This window comes from Chelmon rostratus, chromosome 8 (genome assembly GCF_017976325.1).
Source record: "Chelmon rostratus isolate fCheRos1 chromosome 8, fCheRos1.pri, whole genome shotgun sequence".
Classification (NCBI taxonomy): Eukaryota; Metazoa; Chordata; class Actinopteri; order Chaetodontiformes; family Chaetodontidae; genus Chelmon; species Chelmon rostratus.
The window spans coordinates 11675118-11694557 of record NC_055665.1 but is presented as its reverse complement, the minus strand read 5'-3'; the positions used below and the strand labels follow the sequence as shown (position 1 = coordinate 11694557).

The following is a 19440-nucleotide window of genomic DNA, read 5'->3' as shown; positions in this document are numbered from 1 at the left end:
CCACGATTATAACACTAGAGGGGGCTATAAGTCCTCTCATTTTATTATGTAAAGGGAAAACAAGATACACAACATTTCTTTCATGTACAGATAAATGTGGTGAAACTTTTCATATCTAACATGCAACTCTGCATGCCATTTATGCATAGCTTTATCTAATTTAACCATATAGCACTAACTTAGATTAGATAGAACAATTTTTAATGTCCATTTATCAAATTTTCCTAGAAAACATATCTGTGTCAAATCTGTCAAGAACCACAGCATCTTTAATTTAATAATCTCTTTGCAGTATTGTCTGCAAAACTGCTACTACTAGTGCAGCCAGCATTATAGGACCCTGACTTTACACATATACAAAATAGGGTGTGTGTACAGTCCTTCCAGATGCCTCAGCATGTTTTTTCGTGTTTAGGGTAATAACGAAGGTCTTAAAAACTCAACATGGTCAGTCTTGTGCTCCTGCGATGTGTTTTGGTATCTGAAGTTGCCGACTCAGCACCTCAATCTGCTTGACCAAGAACTGCTTGTCACGGCCCTCCTGTAAGCCAAAGACCCACCATTGCATTAGTAAAACTGGCTGCCAGCGTGTGTTGGGAAATCACATGGACCTACAACCTACATATTGTCAAAATTGAAGACCATGGAAGACTTTGCTTTACAATGCACCATACAGGTAAACAGCAACAACTTACCAGTTTAATCTGAGCTCTCAGCAGTGCCACAGAATTCCCATATACAGAGGCTAAGGCTACGAAATAACACAACACCACACTGCCAGGGAGAAATGAGCATTGATTAGAACAGAAAGTGAAGGAAAATATATTTATTCTATATTTAGGTTTTAGCACAGTACTGTAACAAGATCCTACAGTAAGCACAAGCTCACTCACCAGAATAACACACACAGAGGGATGGAGAATGCCTGGGAACCAATGAAGAAGAGAAAGTCCTGTGTAATTTTAGAGAGGCTGTAGAAAGAGGTTGGAACGATCAACCACATGTAAGGGAAGAAACGGAAAGGACCGCAACCCATAGATGGATGAATCCTGGGTGGAATGAGAACAACACTTATCTTAAACAATGTAATATAACATGGAAAACATTTTCAGTGTTTTTATCGTAACCAAGACTCTTCTTACAATGCTTCACCTTTTGACCCGCAGAGCAAAAACCTCAGTGTCCACTCTGACTGCTGTTTCACAACACTTACTTGTCACTGCCGGTGCTAAACAAAAAACACTTGTCTTATGATACAGGGGAGAAGCACTCACTCAGTGAGACTGTAAACCATGACAACTGTGGCCAGGATCCAGCCAAAGAGGAGCACCGCCAGGAAGAAGAAGGTGGAGGTGGTGGAGCGAAACGTCCTCATCGCTGGCCGACAGTTATAGAGGAGTGTGGCCTGGGGAGCAAAGTGGCGATGGAGACATGAAACGGGGTTAGGGGCCAAGCCAAAGCAAGAGTGTTGGCGAATAACTTTGTGCATGGTGTGAAAATGTTGGCTGTGTTAAAGCTTCATCTTCACCCTCTTGCAGTAGAAGAGGATGACAAACTTGACGGTGTTGATGAGTGGCAGCAGAGGGCAAAAAAAAGCTCCCGTCCAAACCACAGTCTGAGCATAAACCAGGCCGAGAACGTTGGAGGAAACGACAAACTCCTGCCGACCCACCCACTGAGCCAGCTTACAGGACCAGTTGTCCACCACCATCCTGACACATGCACATAAAAACAGACAAGCGCAACCTGAATGCCTCACTCTTAACATGATCTGACAGACAAATTGTTCACACATCGGTTTGTACCTGCGTGGAAACTCCACCAGGACGAGCACAGCGATGTTGATGAGGAGGTCAAACAGTGTCAGCTTGTACATCTCCTGTCCTACTCGTGTTTCCCAGCACTGCATGACAGGACAAACATGAAAAGAGGAACCTGTCTTACAATATTTCAGTGTTGAAAAGATTCTAAATTAAATGTTCCATTATTTCCTGTAATTACATTTACATTATTATTTTACTTAGAAGTCCCAGCAAATGAGACGGTCAACTACTTCCATTAATATCACAAACAAAGATCCCAGCTTTAGCTTTGTCAATTAACATTCTAGTGACTCACAGATGTTTGGCAAACCAAAGCTACCATTAGTCTGTTCAGTCTCTTTCTCATTCTTGCAGTTATCTGCTGAAGTCCTCAGCTGATCCAGCTAACTTGGAGCTTGGTCTCTATAACGTGCTGATGCCAAATCAAACTGCACACAGAATTCTTCGCTTATGTGAACACAGCCATAACAGGGATGCTAGATTAGAAAAACAAATATTCTGTCATCTCCTAACTGCAGATTTGTGTTAGCTCAGTCCCTTTCTGTTTTTTCTGAAGCTGTTGGTACTTGCAGAAGGAGAAGTCTGTGAAGGAGAAGCATCTTTAAGTATAAGTGAATAATATATAATTACCGGGTAGACTTCGTGGTTGTATTGGCACACTTCACATTCTAAACTATTTAAGTCCCCCATGCAGGTGATCTGACGCCACAGAGTGAAGAGGAGAACCCCCAGACTCACCAGACGAAGGAACACTGCCCTGCACATGGAAGAGAAATCGTTATCAAACCAACTGTGATGCTGACATAAGTTTCTTTATTACAGTTTATTTGTTTTTTTTAATTGCTATTTAAAGAATAATAATTATATAAAATATAAATATTTTTCAAGGCTTGCCATATTTTTTGGTTCTAGTTCTGATTTACAGATGTTTATGGAGCCTGGATCTACAGCAAAGGTGCATTAAAACAGCGGCTTCTATTGCCGGAGCAATGGCATATAAAATATGTGTGGACTTTTGTCAAAGTTTTCAGATGTCTCTGAGTTGTTGGCAGTGCCACCAAAGGGTGAATTCCAGTGTTAGCCTCTCAGATGGTTTCATTTAGTTTACTGTTTGAGGCCCAAAGAGGAGAAATGTTCCAATGATTCATAGTAAAGATCAGAGATCATTTTATCATTTACAAACACAAATTACTAAACTAAACTGAACTAAAAGCAAATGCTGTCACAGAAACGCCGGTGCAAACCTTAACAGCGCCACTATGATCGTGGTGCTGGGGGAATATCGCTCTAACAAAGCGATCTGGTCACACAGCAGCGGCACCAGGAAGTTTCCGACGGTGATGACAATGGAAGGTAGATACTCAAAAAACAATCCCAGGATCCCCTCATCCCCACTCCTCTCCTGTTTGTAAGAGATGGGAGGCAAAAAGTCACCCAAGTCTTTCAGACCAAAGACTACATCTGCATCAATCGTTCTCCTTTTACACTGTTTACCTGGCTGAAGGCAGTGGCTGCAGAGATGCCGTATAAGGCTCCTATAATGAGGCCAAATGCAACCAAACACATGAAAACACGTAGAGAGTAAAAAATGATTTTTTGCTTCAAAGTCAGAGCGGCTGTCCTCTTCTTTAAGCTTTCCTCCTCCAGATCCACCTGACAGAGGAAAGAGTGTCATGTCACTAACAGGGAATGATTCAAAACTGACACCACATCTCTGTTGTTCATAACTGTCCTCAGTACAGGACAGATCGCCTCTGACCTGTAGCCTGTAGAGGATGCGTTTCTGCTTCAGTCTGGTAGCTTGGTCTCCCAGGCATCCGTAGTCCCAGCTGGTGAACGCTATCATGCTGTAGTTGCCCACGGCGCTGCCTCCTGTTGCCACAGCAACTCGAGCTGCAGTTCCCATGCTGTGCATGAGCAGCCAGTCAGAGAATAGGATGCAGATGCAGGTTAAGGTGGCCGAACTCTCTGTACTGGCTTTTAAATGTCATTCTGTTTATTCCACTTATTGGCCTGAACCCTCAGTGAGACGTCTGAACACACACATACACACACAGGCTAGAAGATGAAGGTGTTTGGGACTGACCGTGCTATGATGCAAATGAGACAGAAGGCGAAGTAGAAGGCAGCAGTGAGGAGGTAGGCCAGGGGAATGTTGTAGGAGAAGTTCCTGTCCGCCACCAGTGTGTTGTTGTAGTAGCCATAATACAGGTATGAATACTCCATAAAACCCTGAGCAAAAAGGAAGGGATCATTACTAAGCATGTCTGATGTGTCCTGGAACGCAGTTTAAATTTACTGTAGTTTGACATTTTGTATTATAAGATTATTCGTCTTCTTTCCATACGGCTAATTTATCTTATCTTAAATGTCTTTTTTGGATAATAGCTGAGGTTATACAATTTGCTGGTTGACAAAATCCACTTACGAACACCTTTTGACACTAAATCCAATGTTGTAGCTTGTTTATTTAATGCAAACAAAAAAAGTGTCAAAATCACATGTTGATGTTTTACGGGGGTTATGGGTGGGAGCAGTGACTACAAGTCCTGTCGTCAGCTGTTGAGACTCACAAAGTCACGTAAAATCACAATCTTGTTTGTTTTGTTTTTGTTTTGTATGGATTTAACAAACAAGATATAACATGTAGTGAGCCTAGATGTGCTGGTAGGTGAATTTTATTACCTTCAGACGGAGCTAGGATAAGCTAAGATAACCAGACGCTAGCTGTAGCCTCATCTTTACAGAGTGGTATCAATCCTGTCATCTAACTCTCGGCAAGAAGTGAGACCTTGAGTCACTGTGTAAGAACTGTATTTGAAATGATCAAATAGTACAACCTTAGCTATTGTCCAAGACAGACATTTCTAAATCCTGGCTAGTCTTGGGTTGGAGAGTTTTAACATGTAGAAAAAGGCCAAAGGTGTAAAGAATCATCTTGTCCAATAATGAAAAACACTAATATCTGCTTTGCTATATGTTCTGCAGGTTTCATATCTTTGCATCTTTTCAGTGCGATGCAGCAGTTTCTCACCGTTCCCGAGATTAAGTCAAGGAAGTAACTGTAGAACGGCACCAAGCGCCGAGGATTGGGGTCATACTCCATGCATTCCTCTGGACCTGGAAAACACCACCAGGGCAAAGCTTTATGACCTCTGCATGCATTCTCAGAGATTACAAGACTTCTAAAGGATTTCCCTGCAACTTTCTGAACAGCTCATGTAGGTGTCTGTTTAATGTTTAAGAGTAACTGAAAGAGAGACAGAGAGGGAGAGTAAAGGCTGTGGTGGTGAGGAAATTCAGGCCTGTGGCTCACTTGATAGCAGAGGGTCTTAATCCCTCCTCTGTCATCTAGAACTGAGTGTCCTCACACAGCTTTGAAGGGGTTTGTTTGATAAAAGGAGTCATGGCACATTCTCTTGTGAAAATAACTAAGGGCGAAAATGATAAAACGCTATGGTTGGACTAAGTCATGCATGATAAAATGTCTCAACATTACATCTTCAATAATTTACACATACTCACAAATGTCCCTAAGCACATTCTTATTCACAAATCCTTTTGGGAGTAAATCTCCTGCTCATGCATTTCTGTGGTAAGTACCACGGCTGGTACTGCTGTCTCCATATTTGCTCCACTGAACAGGCTGTTGCCTAGAAACTGTTGCATCAAGCTGTGAGAAGGCTTCCTGCTTATGTATGACAGAATCATGCTAGTGTCACCCCCAAGTTAAAACGCAATGCGGTGAGCTAACCAACTGTGGAGTGAACAAGTCATTACCAGTGATGTTGACCAGGCTGGGGGCAACAGATCTGAAGACAATGCTGGGGATGAGGACAAATCCAGCAATCAGTAGAAAGGAAACAAAATTGAGCACCACCAAGAACCGTAGGAACAGGAAGTAGGACTGGACGCCACCTCCAAAGTTCCCTGTCACGGGCAAAGGGTAAATATTTCATTAAAAATATAAAAAACAGATTCAAAACCACTTCCCTTTGACCATATTATGCAACGAAAACTCTTCTCTAATCAATCCCTTAATGTCCACATTAAATTAGCAGTTGAAGATTCACCTCCAATCTTTTGCAAAGACTTCCTCCACAGAGCGAAAACGTAGAAAAACTCTCTGGTGTCGTTTCTGAGTTTCCGCAGAGATTTGGACTTGTTCAGTCTCCAGGACTCCCTGCTGGAAACCACAGGCACCCGCATTTGCTGCACCTGGCTGTAATGGATAAGTTACACTTTAATGACTCTGGAGTAACCACTGTGCGATATATTTCTTTTACAGTTGTAATTTCCAAGCTATTTCCTCGGAAGAAATATCTGATCTCATTCTAATTATAGGTTGTGTTGTGGTGTTCAGTTGGTACATTTCAAATTAATTCCAATTAACTGCTAACGTAGCCTTGGGAGTCATCTTGGCAGTACACAGCAGGTCAGGGAAACATGTAAAAAAGTGAAATTTGTGGGAAAAAAACTGAAAACAAACATTAAAGTTTCCAATAATAAAGGAAGAACAAATAAGTATTCACTCTGGTTTAAATGGAACTTTTCTTTCAAAAACATCGCTATTCTGTCTAAAACTTTCATATTAAATGCCATGACATGACGTCAGGCCAACTCTACTTTAATTAATACCTTTTCTTATTTGTAGTAATGGGTTAAGCCACAGTAAAACATTATTTTTGAGCTTCATTGAATGTGTCCCTCCTTACCTGTTTCAGTATTGTTGGTGTGTGTCAGTGTTCGCCTCTTGATTAAGTGCAAATTAAGATGTGTGTGCATGTGTGTGTGCACTCACAGAGACAATGAAGAGCTGTCACAAAAACACCACGGCTGTGTGACATTTCTGTCACGTTTGTATTGTCTGTATTAAACTGAGTAACATCTGAAATATTAAAGTCCCCCTCCATTAAAAAATGTGTGTTGCTTCTTGTTACTTCCCTGTTGGAGCCTCACTGTGCAGAACGACGTGTGTGTGGAGTTCAACACCAGATTGTCACATTTTTTTAAAAATACAGCAGCAAACGTTCAGAAGAAACTTTCATACCGCACAGCTCTTTTCAGGCTCATGGGCAGAGGAGTGCTCCTGAGGTCCTGGGGCAGCCCACTACCCTCTTCATCCCCCTCCGCAGGCGTCGAGCCCCAGTTAAACTGAGGGTAATTCTGATTGGAAACTCCAGACGAAGCCCGCCGTGACCTCAGCGATGGGTGGTCACCAAGGTAACCATTCTCTGTGAATGTCGAGTGCAGGACAAAAAAACAGCAAAGAAGGTGATGAAGTAATGTATCTCAAGACGATTCAGTCAGATTAAAAGATGATTCCACATCAGGGGTAACATTCTTTTGATATTCAGATATTGTGTTTAAAATGAACAAATGTGTACAAGTAAACACGATGCAAGAACAGACACACCTTCTATATAGTCATACACCTGACTTGAGCCTCTCTGCAGTTCACTGGCCATTTCTCTGATGCAGTTCAACACGACCAGCTTTAAAGCCTTTCCTCTGGAGCCACATCTAACACTTTACCAGCCAAAAGTCGAACAGAACAAGACAAAAAGTGACCCAGCTCGTCACGAGGAAAAGCTGCCTATCCACCAACCCCTTCCCTGTTGTCTTCTCTCACGGACTTTACTCCCTTTATAAATGACTACGCAGGTACTTCCTTGTAGACTTAACCCCTTATTTCCAAGGGGACAGTTACCAGTTTACAGTTTGCACGGTCCAATAACCAGCAAAGAAAAGAAACAACAGCAACCAAACAGGTTGGAGTAATTTGTGTTGTTGAGAGGTTCACAGAGGTGTCAAAGTGTTCTGGAGAAACGATTTTGGTGAATTTTAATTGGGCAGTAAAAGGAACAAATTATAAAGCATATAAAAGTGTACAAGTTAATATGAATTCACAAGCCACAACACATTTGTTTTATCAAAGGGGTGTAGTTCACTACACACATGTACAGGCTTTTAACTCAACTGAAACACACTGTTGTGACCTAACTCAGCAGGAGTGTTTGTGCTCACTACTGCCAAAAAGTTAATGATTTCCCAGTCTGACAACTGAAAAAATGTGATGTATAAAAGCCTTTTTTTATAGGCTTCATCTTAATGACTTACACAAAGTAATTATGAGCCTCAAAATTAAGACTTTAAGAAGACTTAAAAAAAAGGAAAAGGCAAGTGAGTAACATTGATGAGGAAATGCTGGTATATATTCCACAAACAACACTGTTACAGGCAGGGAGTGCGTGCAGTGTGTGCAGGCAAACACAGACAAAAGGCTGAAAAATAAATACTCCGGAGACGAGCGGGCAACAGAAGGACTGGGACCATCACAATCATCACTGTGCAGAAAAAAAAAGAGGAACCAAAGGGTTGAGCTTTGGCACAGAGAGGGTAAACAGTAGAGGCATAACACAAAATCAATTTGTGATTCAAATTAGCGCATTTCCAAGTAGCATTTGGAGAATAAAACACAATGGGAGATAAGACCTGTTAATGCTGCTGTCAGTCTCACTCTTATGGGGCAGATACAGTGGATGAGTGAGCAAATTCTCCACACATTTTCCAACTAATACTCGGTTTACTGTGCCCAGGACTGGACGATAACTCAATGTTATCACTTATCAGCATTCAGTCAGAAGCGTATTGTGGAGATCTGATCATATAATGTGATCCTTCCAAACAGTTCTGCTGTCTGAATAAAGGTTTAAAAACAACAAAAATCATTATTGAGGTTCTTGTTTTACACATATTGCATGTATATTAGGTCACACATTATACATACGTTAACATTGGGACATTTTATTACTTTGAACATCAGTTTGATTATTTCATATATGACGTCGTATATATTCACTATCAACTAGCTGCATTTTAGCATGCATACTATTAGCATATTGGCTCTTAATTAGTCATTATAAAGCACTTACCAAAGCCTTATTCTGCAGGTTAGGGTTAGGTTATTAAGCTCATAATTCATGTAAAACAAATTCCTTACTTACTATCAACAAGCACTAATTGAGGGAAAGCTCTTTAGGCTAACATATGAAGAATACAGTCATGCAGAAAAAGGCATCAAATGCTTTATAATGACTGATGAAGAACCAATGTGCTCCAAATATGCATGCTAAGAAGCAACTAGGTAATGAATATGTGAACATTAAAATAAAGTGTTAACCATTTTTCATACCGTGACATATATCACAATACATTTGTACTGGAAAATAATCAACATGGTGACAATGATTTCAGCCGTATCGTCCAGCTCCAGCTGTGCTGTTATTCATGACTTAATGTTGGCAGCTTGTAGTTACGATGTGAAACTTCTGACTGTTTGTATCAAATGTTTGGTCCCAACCCTGAATGGCCCATGATGGCAGTACAGACATTTTGGCAGTGATATCGTTCACATATACAACAGACGAGATGTCAGTGCTTAATGTTCCTGATGTGATCTGAGTTGCATACAGGCAGAACAAACGTAAGGAGAAAAGAAACAATGTTCAAAAGAGAGGAACATTTTGGATTTGAGAGAGTAAACACAGAAATGTTCAAATAAAATGAGGAATGTTATAATGCTGCAAGTACTTGAGGTTATTTGAAACTACTTCTAAACCAATTAAAGAATGCAATTAGGCAGCACCTCGTTTTGCTCATTTAAACGTAAACCAGTCTGAATTTCAGCATGCACCATGCATGATGCTTGTGATTCTGCCTTACAGAAATAACGTCTGCTAAGTGCTACACGTTTAGTTTTACAGTGCAATCTTTATATTTAACTATCACAAAAACAGAAATATTTAGACCAATCCTTGTAGTCAAAAAGAAGCAAGGTGCAGATTTAAGATGCTAATTGGCAGCAGAATGACTTTGTTCTGTGAAAATAAATAAATGCGGAACCGCTCACACAAACATGGGACTGGTGTTATCAAGACAGCTGACACCCTCATGATGTTTTCCCATCACAATCTATTCATTCTGTATTCCAGTATGAGCATCCTGAAACATAATACTAAGGGCTTCTGCTTTGTTGCTTATGGGAACTCGTGGTGTGTCAATTCAGTCACATTCAGTGTGCTTCTCTTTTTATGATTGATGAGATCATTATGAGGGTTTATTGTTGACCCGCCCTGCTACCTGCTTCTAAAGCAGCCTCTTGACGTGATGTAGTTCACTTAAACAACTAAAACTGGGCATACTGTCTTGAGATAAAAGCACACATACTGTACAGGCAGACGCAGAGACTTCTTACACCCCAGTTGCCAATCACACTATAAAAGTGACATTCACTGAGCTCAAACATTCCTCCCCCGGTGTTCACAGTACTTTTATGTACACGTACGAGTCCGTTTTAACTGTATTTTATATTTCATATTTTTGTCTGATTTACAGAATTGTTAATTAGATCGTGTTTAACTTTTACATTTTCCCACAAGAACTCTTATTGGACCTGTTTGTTGCGACAAAGATTAGAGATCAGTGTTGGAAAATCTGGTCTTGAAGTAACTCGTCCTCATGTTCCAAAAGAGTATCTGACCAGTTCTTTTCCGTACCTCCATTCAGTCAGTTTTTTCTCCAGTTTTCTCTTTCATGTTCTCCGTCTTCTCTTCCTCTCTTTTCTCCTCCTTGTCGCCTCTCCTCCCTTCCCTTTTCCCTCCCTTCAGTACCCTGCCGATTACTATGCAGCAAACGGCGAGTATGTGCATGATAAAGTAGATGGACGTCCAGTAGTTGATGGTGTCAGAGGCCTTCAGCAGCACGAAGCCCATGCACATGTAGTCGTAGGCCCTCATCTTCAGGAACCAGTGAACCCAGTCGAAGATATTCTGTCCACGAGGACCCAGCTTAGCTCGGACAGAGGCCTCCATGGCGGACTCGGCAGCGATGCACAGAGGGATGGTGAGGAAGGAGAGGTAGTAGCCAGCGTGCAGTCCGTGCCAGTAGGCACTGATGAGCATGGTCCAGCCAGCCCTGAGCGTAACAGACAAACAGGAGAGAAGCTGGAGTCAGACACAGCACTGTGAGGGTTTCTGTCTTCTGCAATTAGATTTATTTCAGGTAATGATTTAAGGTTTAAGGGCAGGATTAGGATGGTTTACGTCCAAAATAATAATATATAATAACAATCACTATATCTGCTATGTCTTTCAGGACATTAACAGCAGAAATGATGTGCAATAAAATGAGATTTAAGGAAAGTGCTCTTATTGCCACCAACATATCCCATGAAAAGACCAAAACAAACAATGAACTGATCCTGCTAAGTAAGTATGGTCTGTGTAGCCAAAGCCTAATACAGCTTATTTCTTTTACAAAAACTTCCTAACTACTAAAAACATATAAATGAGTCACACTGTTACACTGTGACATGTTCCTCCATAACCACGACCACTGGCACCTAAGTTTATTTTTAATCACTCCCACTGACACCATCCCGCTGCCACAAATACTCACTAGTGAACCACATCCATGGCTGAAAACAGTCCTAAAGCCAGTATTTGCTACAAATTACACCTATTCAATCAGATAAAATAAAATACAAGCTTCACTTGATATCCCTGCAGAAAACTCACATTTAAAGATCCAAGCTAATTAATACAAGAGAGATAACTAGACAACAAGGGATTTATGGACGAGCACAGGGGTTTATGCCTGTAAAGCAGACACTGCTGCACACATGAAGCCTTACCTGAGAGTGTAGGCTTTGAAGGGGGAATTGGGGTAGATGTAGTGATGCAGCCACCACTGCACCGTCATGTTCCAGTAGCGCATGCCATGTCGGACCTTCACACAGAAGTCAGTGTTGTAGCAGTCGATGTTCTGGATGGTTCTGAAGTCGTATTTCTCTTCAGTGGTAGGATCAGGACTGGCAATGAGAGAAAAATGTAGAAAAGAGCTTTCAACAACAAAAATATAAACTCCATACAGACCAAGATATTGCAGGCTGACTACAGGTATCAGGCATTGAACTTGATGCCTTTTAAGATCCTTTCAAGACCATTTAAACCAAATTTAAGACTTATTTTTTGACAAATCATCTCTTTCTTTTTGAAGTGTGCAGGTAAGTATGAAGAGAGGCAGTATAGACAGCATGTGGTCCTGTGCAGAGGGAGGTTTTACATGGGAGAATGGTTCCTAGAGTGAATTAGGTTAGGTTCAGTGGTATATTTAAGGTTTAAAAATGTGCAACATCTGAAATGTTGACAGAAGAGCTTGTCACATTTTGACAAAAGGAATTCAAAGATGGCTAAATTAAAATAGACTATTTGTGGCAATTGAACTATTTAATGATGTTTAAGTCCAAATATTTACAAAATTGTATTCAGGACATTTTAAGACTTTTTAAGAACCTGCAGACACAAGTTAGCAGTCACTGATGCATCCTCTTTTAATATATTTGTTAGTCTGGTGCTGATGTACCTGTAGTCGACAGTGGGTCCTCCTCCAGGTTTGCACAGAGCCTTCTCTGGATAGCAGCCCAGACCGGCACTGATACAGCCAGCCTCAGCTCCACACCAGGCTGCATAGAAACGCATCCTAAACACGAAGAATACTGCTATCATGTAGATCAACCTGGTGATAGAGGGAGAAACAGAGAGAGGAAAAGCACATCATTCATCTCTAGCTTACCAAACACCTGTAGACATTCATCCCTACATAACTACCGGGCTCCCCCCAGTTTGTGATTTTGTTTGTATTGACAGGACTCGTTTCTTATTTTCCTAAACCACTGCACTGTTGTATATATTTTAATCTATGTTTGATTTGCATTCATTTGTCTAGTTTCATTGTAACCAGGCATCCTGACAAACACGTTGTACAATTGGTATCATATAGTTTACGTTAATTGGCTCACAGTGAAATGTGGAAAATATTCTAAAATATAATTAATCACATGTTAAAAAAAAAATTTTTTTACAGGAATAACAATACCGAAAGAAAAAGTTTTCATCCACGAACTCCTCTGTGCGAACGTAGGCCAGCGGAAAGACAGAGTTGACAGCCAGGAACAGAGCGCCGTAGACGGGAACCAGCTTCAAGCGCTCCAGGCACGGCACCAAGCCAGGCAGGGCCTGTGGGCTCGGCTGCTTCAGCCAGTCAACGTATGTTTGGAAGCGAAAGAACGGGCCTTTGGGAAGATGAAGGGATGAGATAAAGGAGTGTTGAGAAGACAGTGACAGACATAAATGGAAAATGGGGAAAATGCAAGACACAAAAGGGACAAGCGGAGGAGAGTGTGTTTTAAAAGAAGAGAGGGTTTTGTTGGATACGAGAGGGGAGTAAGAAAACAAAAAGAAAGCAGAGGTGTATGAAAAGCAGTAATTATAAAAATACTGAAAACGATGTGAACTCACACAATATTGGACAAGAAGCGGAGAGCAAGACAAAGAGAGACGACAGTTAAAAGTCATGCAAAAGCAAATTACCATCAATGACAACAGACACAAGTATAAACAGCTGGCAAGCAAACATAATTCTGAGAGCTGTCAGACATTTCCACAGACTTACCGGTCATTATACCGACATAACAGTAGCTATAGGACAGAACATCGTAGACAGAGGGCTCCTGACACAGACCCCCAATGACAGGAGACTTGGCAAAAGAGCTCACTTCCTTTTTCTTCTCTATGTGGAAGCTTTGCACCTCATTGGCTAGACTCACCATCTGAGTCAAAGACAGAAAGATACATCAAAAGTCAACAAAGAGTCGAAGAGAAGTAGATTTATCCACTGGCGAAGCTCCTGTACCTTGAGAGTGAGAAGTAGCTGGACGGCATTGGCAAAAGGTGTCGGTGGTGGCAGACCGAACCACGTGACCAGCCGGAAGAAGAGGAGGTAGAGAAAGGTCCAGCTGAGAGTCAGTGCTGGGGCATGCCTTGTAGAGGGAGAGACATTTGTTATGAGTGAGTTTACATGTTATGTCTGCAGAGTATCTACAGTGCAGTTTATGTAGACTGGTTTGTCCACTGTGCACTTAAGTGCCGTGTGCATCAGCTTCTTCTGCACACTACAGTTGTTTCTCATTCTAGTTCCAGCAGTGAACACTATGAGGGGGAAATTACCAGTGTTTGTTAAAGATGTATTTTCGATTCATTTCAGTCAGTTTCAAGCATAAATTTAAAAAATTCTCAATTCTCAAGTTTTTCCAATAATTTCCTGCTTTTCTTTGTCACACATAACGGTTAATTGAATATCTTTGAGTTTTGGACAAGGCAAAGCAAGCAATTTCAAGACATCATCTTGGGCTCTGAGAAAACAACTGGCAGATCTCTCTAAGTTGCAGGCCAACTGTCCAAGCTTATGCAAACAGTGTGTGTGTCATACAGTGAAACAACTTTGGTAAAAGTGTGGATATTCGTCTCTCACCGCCAGCTGCTCTTTATAATAATCCATGTTCCAATCACCGTCACCAGAGAGTGGAGTGTGTGGATGTGACAGGTGGCGATGGTGATGGACAGGCCCAGAAGAAGAGCTGCCCCCTGCTTCACAGGAGGACCTGATGTGAAAGCAAAATTATACAATTGAGCCACCTACCACCATCTGCTAAGAGGCTACATGGAGTGGGCAAAGCACCTGAGACACAGCACACCGTGTTGATGTCATAAACAGGATGAGCTATTAATTTCGCTGAACTTCCGGCTTGCTGCTTTTAACTGATTTTGAATTTATTGACACTGTCAACCTGGTCAGGTGCAACCCAGATTCAACAGCCTTATCAACGTTTCCCAAACGTGTATATTGTGCAGTTTGGTGAGCAATTTTTGTGATTCACATAACATGTGTTTATCCTCTATACAAGGGTCTGCCAATCATTCCCTTCATATATAAATGCATGTTTTCAAAGCATTGATAAAGGCCCAAACAGGACAGTCGGAGGCAGCGCTGTAGGTGTATCAGACAGAAAAATTACAAAACTGTTTTATGTGACAGAATGTTTAAAAATCATCATCAACATATAAACAGCAGTCACAATACACAAGACTGAGGTTGCAAAGCATATTGACAAGCTTAGCATAAGGTTAAGGAGCAGAACCCTGAACAAAAGAAAAGATTAATTAAAGTCTACTTTCACTATCATTCATGGTCGCCAGATTAAACATCACTAATCCTTAAAAGTAGGCTATGTGGCAGAGAAGAATGCTAAGCAGACTTCCGCTTCGTCGCCTTCATAGAACAGGAGGTTCTCCTTTGAGGAATTGGTCCACTATCCCATAAGACACATTTCAGAATACTGTATGTATGATCGTGAGCTTTCTGAGGAGGATCAAAGCTGTAGATGAAGAGGAGCCGTCCTCCATAGTACATATATAATGTTAAAATTATATGTTTGATTTGAGGAATCACCAACAGCACAGGCCAATAGTAAAATAGATAACACATTTTGCTAATCATGTTTGAAATCAATTTATGTCAGTAACTTGAAAATCCAAGTGGACCAAAATACTCACTGAGGTAACGGAAGAGGAATCCAACAGGGATGGAGACAGCGAGAACTCCCAAGTACACCAGCTCATCAGGAGACATCGCTCTGCTGGCACAGAAACACAGATCAGCTCACACAGAAAAGCACACATGCAAATGAAACACCATGAAGAGACAAGCCATAATTATGACTGAACAACACGCAAAGCATGACAGGCAGAATAAAAACAACCTATACATGCAATGCACCACAATCCATCCCAATCACTTAGTGATGAGTATAGTCACACCACCACTTTTTATTACAAAGAAACACCACGTTAGTCTATATGTTACGTTTTCCATACTGTGAGTTTGCCCTATCATTTCTGTCCATTTTGACATTTGTGGACATGCTTTTTGCAGCCACAGCCTTGTAATTAATCTATGAGCAGTTACTTTTAATGTTGTTACAGCAAACAACCACTTCTGACTTCAAACTGAGAGGTTTGTCCAGGGGTAGTTACAAGGTTCATTCAACTTAGGCAGCAACAATAGTTTTGAAATCTTCAGTGTGTATTTCACAGTAACTCTTCCGTATGAAGAGAAAATCTTCCCAATTGAGGCCGTTTCCGCTGAGCTGTATGCAACAGCACATTGAAACACTGTTGCAGCAACATGTAAGAATATTTTAAACAGTGCACGAATACAAACGTTCAAAAAGAGATGAAATGGAAAAGGCATCACGCATGCTGACATTGCGTAACACGGAACAACATGTGCGAACTTGCTGCTTTGGAATATAATGGCGTAGTATACAGTAGATCACGGTCTGTACCTGAAACCAGGAGAGGTTTCATTATGTCTAAGCAGTATAACTGTATAAATGACTGTTATTGAATTTGATCAGGAGTGGATAAATCAGCCTAGAGGTGAGTAAAATGCGTCTGGCAACACTCCCTTTCCTTAAAAAGCTAGTGCGGTGGCGTTAGCTAACAGCAACACAGCCTGACATAAGGTACATAACCATGTCACATATTTACAAATTCTGGCAGATTATAAAAATAAGACAGGGCAGAATGAACTCTAAAAGGCGGAGGTTAAACTAAAGCACTCGTGTCTTTATTTACTGGTGTATGTAGGGAGTTAAAACAGGTATGCAAATGTTAGCATTAGGAGTCATAACTGGTCCTCCATTAACTTCGTCAGTACCACGGTGAGCGACTTACATTAGCAATCGAGTTGAAAAGTTTTGCATTACTTACACTTATAACGTGTTAAATAGCCAGTTTAATTCGTCCGGTCTCCGTTAGAGCCTGCACACACCACCCATTCACATCACTAACGGTAGCACAGAACGAATTTACTTCCTAGTTGATGAAAACGACGTCACCTAGCGGACGTGGACACTTACCATCCCAACTGTAGGGGTGTGGGCTGTACCATTCTAACAGCCACACATATATAGTATTTGAAAACCTTCGGCGCACCATTTCAGTGAATAACTTTCCTCAGTATGACAGAACTGTATCGGACTAGTCACATGTCCATGAACACGGTACAGTATAAACCCATGTACAAACGTTTAGCATTGAATGTAACTGGAACCATTATTTTAGGGGGAAAAAGGAACAACTCAGTTCATGGGTCAGACCAAACATTTTTATTGAAAATTCTGACAGAACAGGAAGCATAAGAGCACACTCCCTGGACGACATCCTTCTTAATCCTCCTCCTCATCGTCAGCTCCGCCAGCTCCACCCTGGCCCTTCTTGGCGTTCTTTCTCTTGACACGGCCTGGGCGTCCACCACCGTATGGAGACCTCAGGGAGAAGTCAATGTGTTTCTGGCTGTCCAGGCGAACCACAAAGGAAGGGATGTTCACCACCTGCTTGCGCACACTGCCAAGACAAAGACAATGAGGGGACTTTAGAAAAAACACAAAAACATCCATATTTGGATATCTTAAACATGCAGAAGAGCTTGTGCCATCAATTTACTGCAGGCTTCATTGACGAGGAATTCTTGACACCACAGAAAATCTGAACATATTATCTTTAATCATCAGCCTGAGTATTTGGTACATCGCAACATCTTAGGTGCAGTGAATTCTACAATTGCCCGAGGTGCAATCCCCCATACCTTACCTGACAACCACAACACCACAGTGGCACAGTCCAAGCCCTCGTCGGCAGGATTGTCTCTGGGCAATGTACAATGACAAGGTATACGGTTTTGATACCGAATTGACCTTGTTGAATTGTTTAACTGATCTCAGTGGACAGCATTACAAGTTGAGGGTCCTCTGATGGAAGAGGAAGCATTCAGAGATTCTTATGAGTCCCTCACAAGACTTGTGACCCTCTTTATTATATGATGTTTGTTCCCCAGGAGCCTCAGATCTTACCGAATGTGCCTCTGGCGGATAAGGACACGGGCATGGTGGATGCTCTTGGCAAGTCCAAGCTTGAAGACCTGTGTCTGCAGCCTCCTCTCCAAGAAATCTTCAACCTTCAGACCCAGGATGTAATCGAGCTTCATCTTACCCTCGTCCAGCACACCGATCCTCACCAGACGCCTGAGCAAAGCATTACCTGGAAAACCACACAGGAGCCATTTACAATTTCAAACAGGCACATGCAGTGCATGTGACAATTAGACAATGCTGGCCTCATTGACGAGGAATTCTTGACACCATAGAGAAGTCTGACAGTTGATAATTAAATCATCGGCCAATACACTGATCACACCTGGATATACACTTATTAATGTTTATAATGCATACCTTCAAACAGACGCTTGGGGTCCTTCTCGTCAAGAGTGAGCAGCTCTCTGGCAGCTTTACGAATCTTGGCCAGGGTGAACTTGACCCTCCACACCTCACGCTTGTTCCTCAATCCATACTCGCCTTGAAAGAGGCCACAACAGTCAAAGTTCAATGATGTGCATGGCAACAAAAGGTATATCTTGTAAGTAAATCAATTTCAAAGTAGCCAAGCTCATTTATTTCACACTGGTGTTCACAAAATCACAACATACCAATGAGTTTCAACTCCTGGTCGAGACGGGACTTCTCGAAGGGACGGCGGGGGGTGACATATGTCTTGCGACAAACCCAACTCCTGGCAACGGGCATGGCGGCTTAGAAGTGCCTGCAACATCAGGACATGAGACATTAGGTTAGTCAGTGAGTTAATTAAAGGCTAATAACTTTACATTAGAGATGGGTAAATACTAGCAGGGACTAGTGCCTCTTAAAATCTAATCATAGCCTGACATCTCGTTTGGTCAGTACCACTCACACTGACATCAATTCAGTTGAACAGTTCAGCCTTTAAATCGCAAGCAAATTATTTGACAAGACTATGAAGTATGCAGATTGTAATACATGAAAATATCTTGGGGAAAACTGGGCTGTAGCGACCTCGTCATGGCGTTTCAGTTTCTCTCGCTTTACATTTTACAAACTAGCACAACTTCATAATAACATACATTTAAATACGCAATATCGCATAAATATGAATTCTATTTCTCTGAGGAATTGCCGTTTGACTCGCTGTTAGACCTCCGAACAACTTAAGACAGATGGCTGCAATGTAAGGATAGCATTTCCATTGTGCTGTCGAGTGGATTATGATTAAGAGTAAACGTGTAAATTGTGTAGAAATGATCAGTTAAATGCGATTGTAACCACAATAAATTGTGTAAATATACGTGAGAAACCGGCATTTTGTCAGCCATACGACTAGGCCACAGCTGCACCACGTTGTTCAATGTGACAACCCAATGTTAGCTTAGCCGAATTAGCTTTTTACTTCCATTCACTACAAAATGATACGTTGAGTGTTGAAAAGTCATGTTCACCCGTATAACTACAATTTCTTTCACTGCCTATGAACTTAAGTACATTCAAAAGGTCCAAATACTGTGAATTTGTGTTGTGATATAACACGAGGTAGCAGCCCGTACCTGTCTCGCTCAGGCTCGCGCAGTAAAGAGGACGTTGTAGGAAGTTCCTATTCACTTATAGGGCCCGCGTACGCACTACATATCCCATCATGCCCCTCTACGCCCGAACGGAAGCATGAATGTTGGTCTTGTCGCTCTCTGTTGGTCAAACAGAAAACAACAACTGAAAGCCTCAAAGCTACTAGCTTCATATTTACGTATGTGTGTGTGAGTGTTCCTACTTACCTAAAGAAATATGTGT

At 41.5% G+C, this 19440-nt stretch overlaps 3 protein-coding genes across 3 annotated transcripts; all 3 read right to left on the bottom strand.

Annotated features, from left to right (window-relative positions):
• Nucleotides 1–59: 59 nt before the first annotated feature.
• Nucleotides 60–7291, bottom strand: tmc4 (transmembrane channel-like 4). The gene is made up of 16 exons (XM_041941943.1): nt 7238–7291; nt 6874–7055; nt 5897–6045; nt 5604–5753; nt 4858–4943; nt 3910–4055; nt 3583–3730; nt 3318–3476; nt 3068–3225; nt 2454–2580; nt 1806–1903; nt 1529–1712; nt 1275–1405; nt 894–1049; nt 696–774; nt 60–541 (listed from the first exon to the last, which is right to left on the bottom strand). Exons 1-16 carry the CDS (start codon nt 7289–7291, stop codon nt 449–451), a joined length of 2100 nt encoding a protein of 699 aa, XP_041797877.1. The 3' UTR covers nt 60–448.
• A 353-nt stretch (nt 7292–7644) lies between these two features.
• Nucleotides 7645–16618, bottom strand: mboat7 (membrane bound O-acyltransferase domain containing 7). The gene is made up of 9 exons (XM_041941996.1): nt 16496–16618; nt 15278–15357; nt 14196–14325; nt 13578–13704; nt 13338–13494; nt 12762–12957; nt 12249–12401; nt 11518–11694; nt 7645–10799 (listed from the first exon to the last, which is right to left on the bottom strand). The coding sequence occupies exons 2-9, from the start codon at nt 15351–15353 to the stop codon at nt 10388–10390; spliced, it is 1428 nt and encodes a 475-aa protein (XP_041797930.1). The 5' UTR covers nt 15354–15357; nt 16496–16618; the 3' UTR covers nt 7645–10387.
• A 255-nt stretch (nt 16619–16873) lies between these two features.
• rps9 (ribosomal protein S9) lies at nt 16874–19232 on the bottom strand. The gene is made up of 5 exons (XM_041942123.1): nt 19200–19232; nt 18270–18382; nt 18016–18138; nt 17638–17824; nt 16874–17131 (listed from the first exon to the last, which is right to left on the bottom strand). Exons 2-5 carry the CDS (start codon nt 18364–18366, stop codon nt 16954–16956), a joined length of 585 nt encoding a protein of 194 aa, XP_041798057.1. The 5' UTR covers nt 18367–18382; nt 19200–19232; the 3' UTR covers nt 16874–16953.
• Between the last annotated feature and the right edge of the window lie 208 nt (nt 19233–19440).

Coding starts and splice junctions, on each gene's coding strand:
- tmc4 (XM_041941943.1), bottom strand. CDS start 7,291: ATGGCCAGTGAACTGCAGAGAGGCTCAAGTCAGGTGTATGACTATATA. Junction 3,226..3,317: donor CAGCCACTGCCTTCAGCCAG/GTAAACAGTGTA, acceptor TCTTACAAACAG/GAGAGGAGTGGGGATGAGGG. Junction 1,406..1,528: donor TCCTCTTCTACTGCAAGAGG/GTGAAGATGAAG, acceptor TTTGCTCCCCAG/GCCACACTCCTCTATAACTG.
- mboat7 (XM_041941996.1), bottom strand. CDS start 15,353: ATGTCTCCTGATGAGCTGGTGTACTTGGGAGTTCTCGCTGTCTCCATC. Junction 13,705..14,195: donor ATTATAAAGAGCAGCTGGCG/GTGAGAGACGAA, acceptor TCCCTCTACAAG/GCATGCCCCAGCACTGACTC. Junction 12,958..13,337: donor TTATGTCGGTATAATGACCG/GTAAGTCTGTGG, acceptor ATCTTCCCAAAG/GCCCGTTCTTTCGCTTCCAA.
- rps9 (XM_041942123.1), bottom strand. CDS start 18,366: ATGCCCGTTGCCAGGAGTTGGGTTTGTCGCAAGACATATGTCACCCCC. Junction 18,139..18,269: donor CCAGGAGTTGAAACTCATTG/GTATGTTGTGAT, acceptor GCCTCTTTCAAG/GCGAGTATGGATTGAGGAAC. Junction 17,132..17,637: donor ATCCGCCAGAGGCACATTCG/GTAAGATCTGAG, acceptor TTGTCTTGGCAG/TGTGCGCAAGCAGGTGGTGA.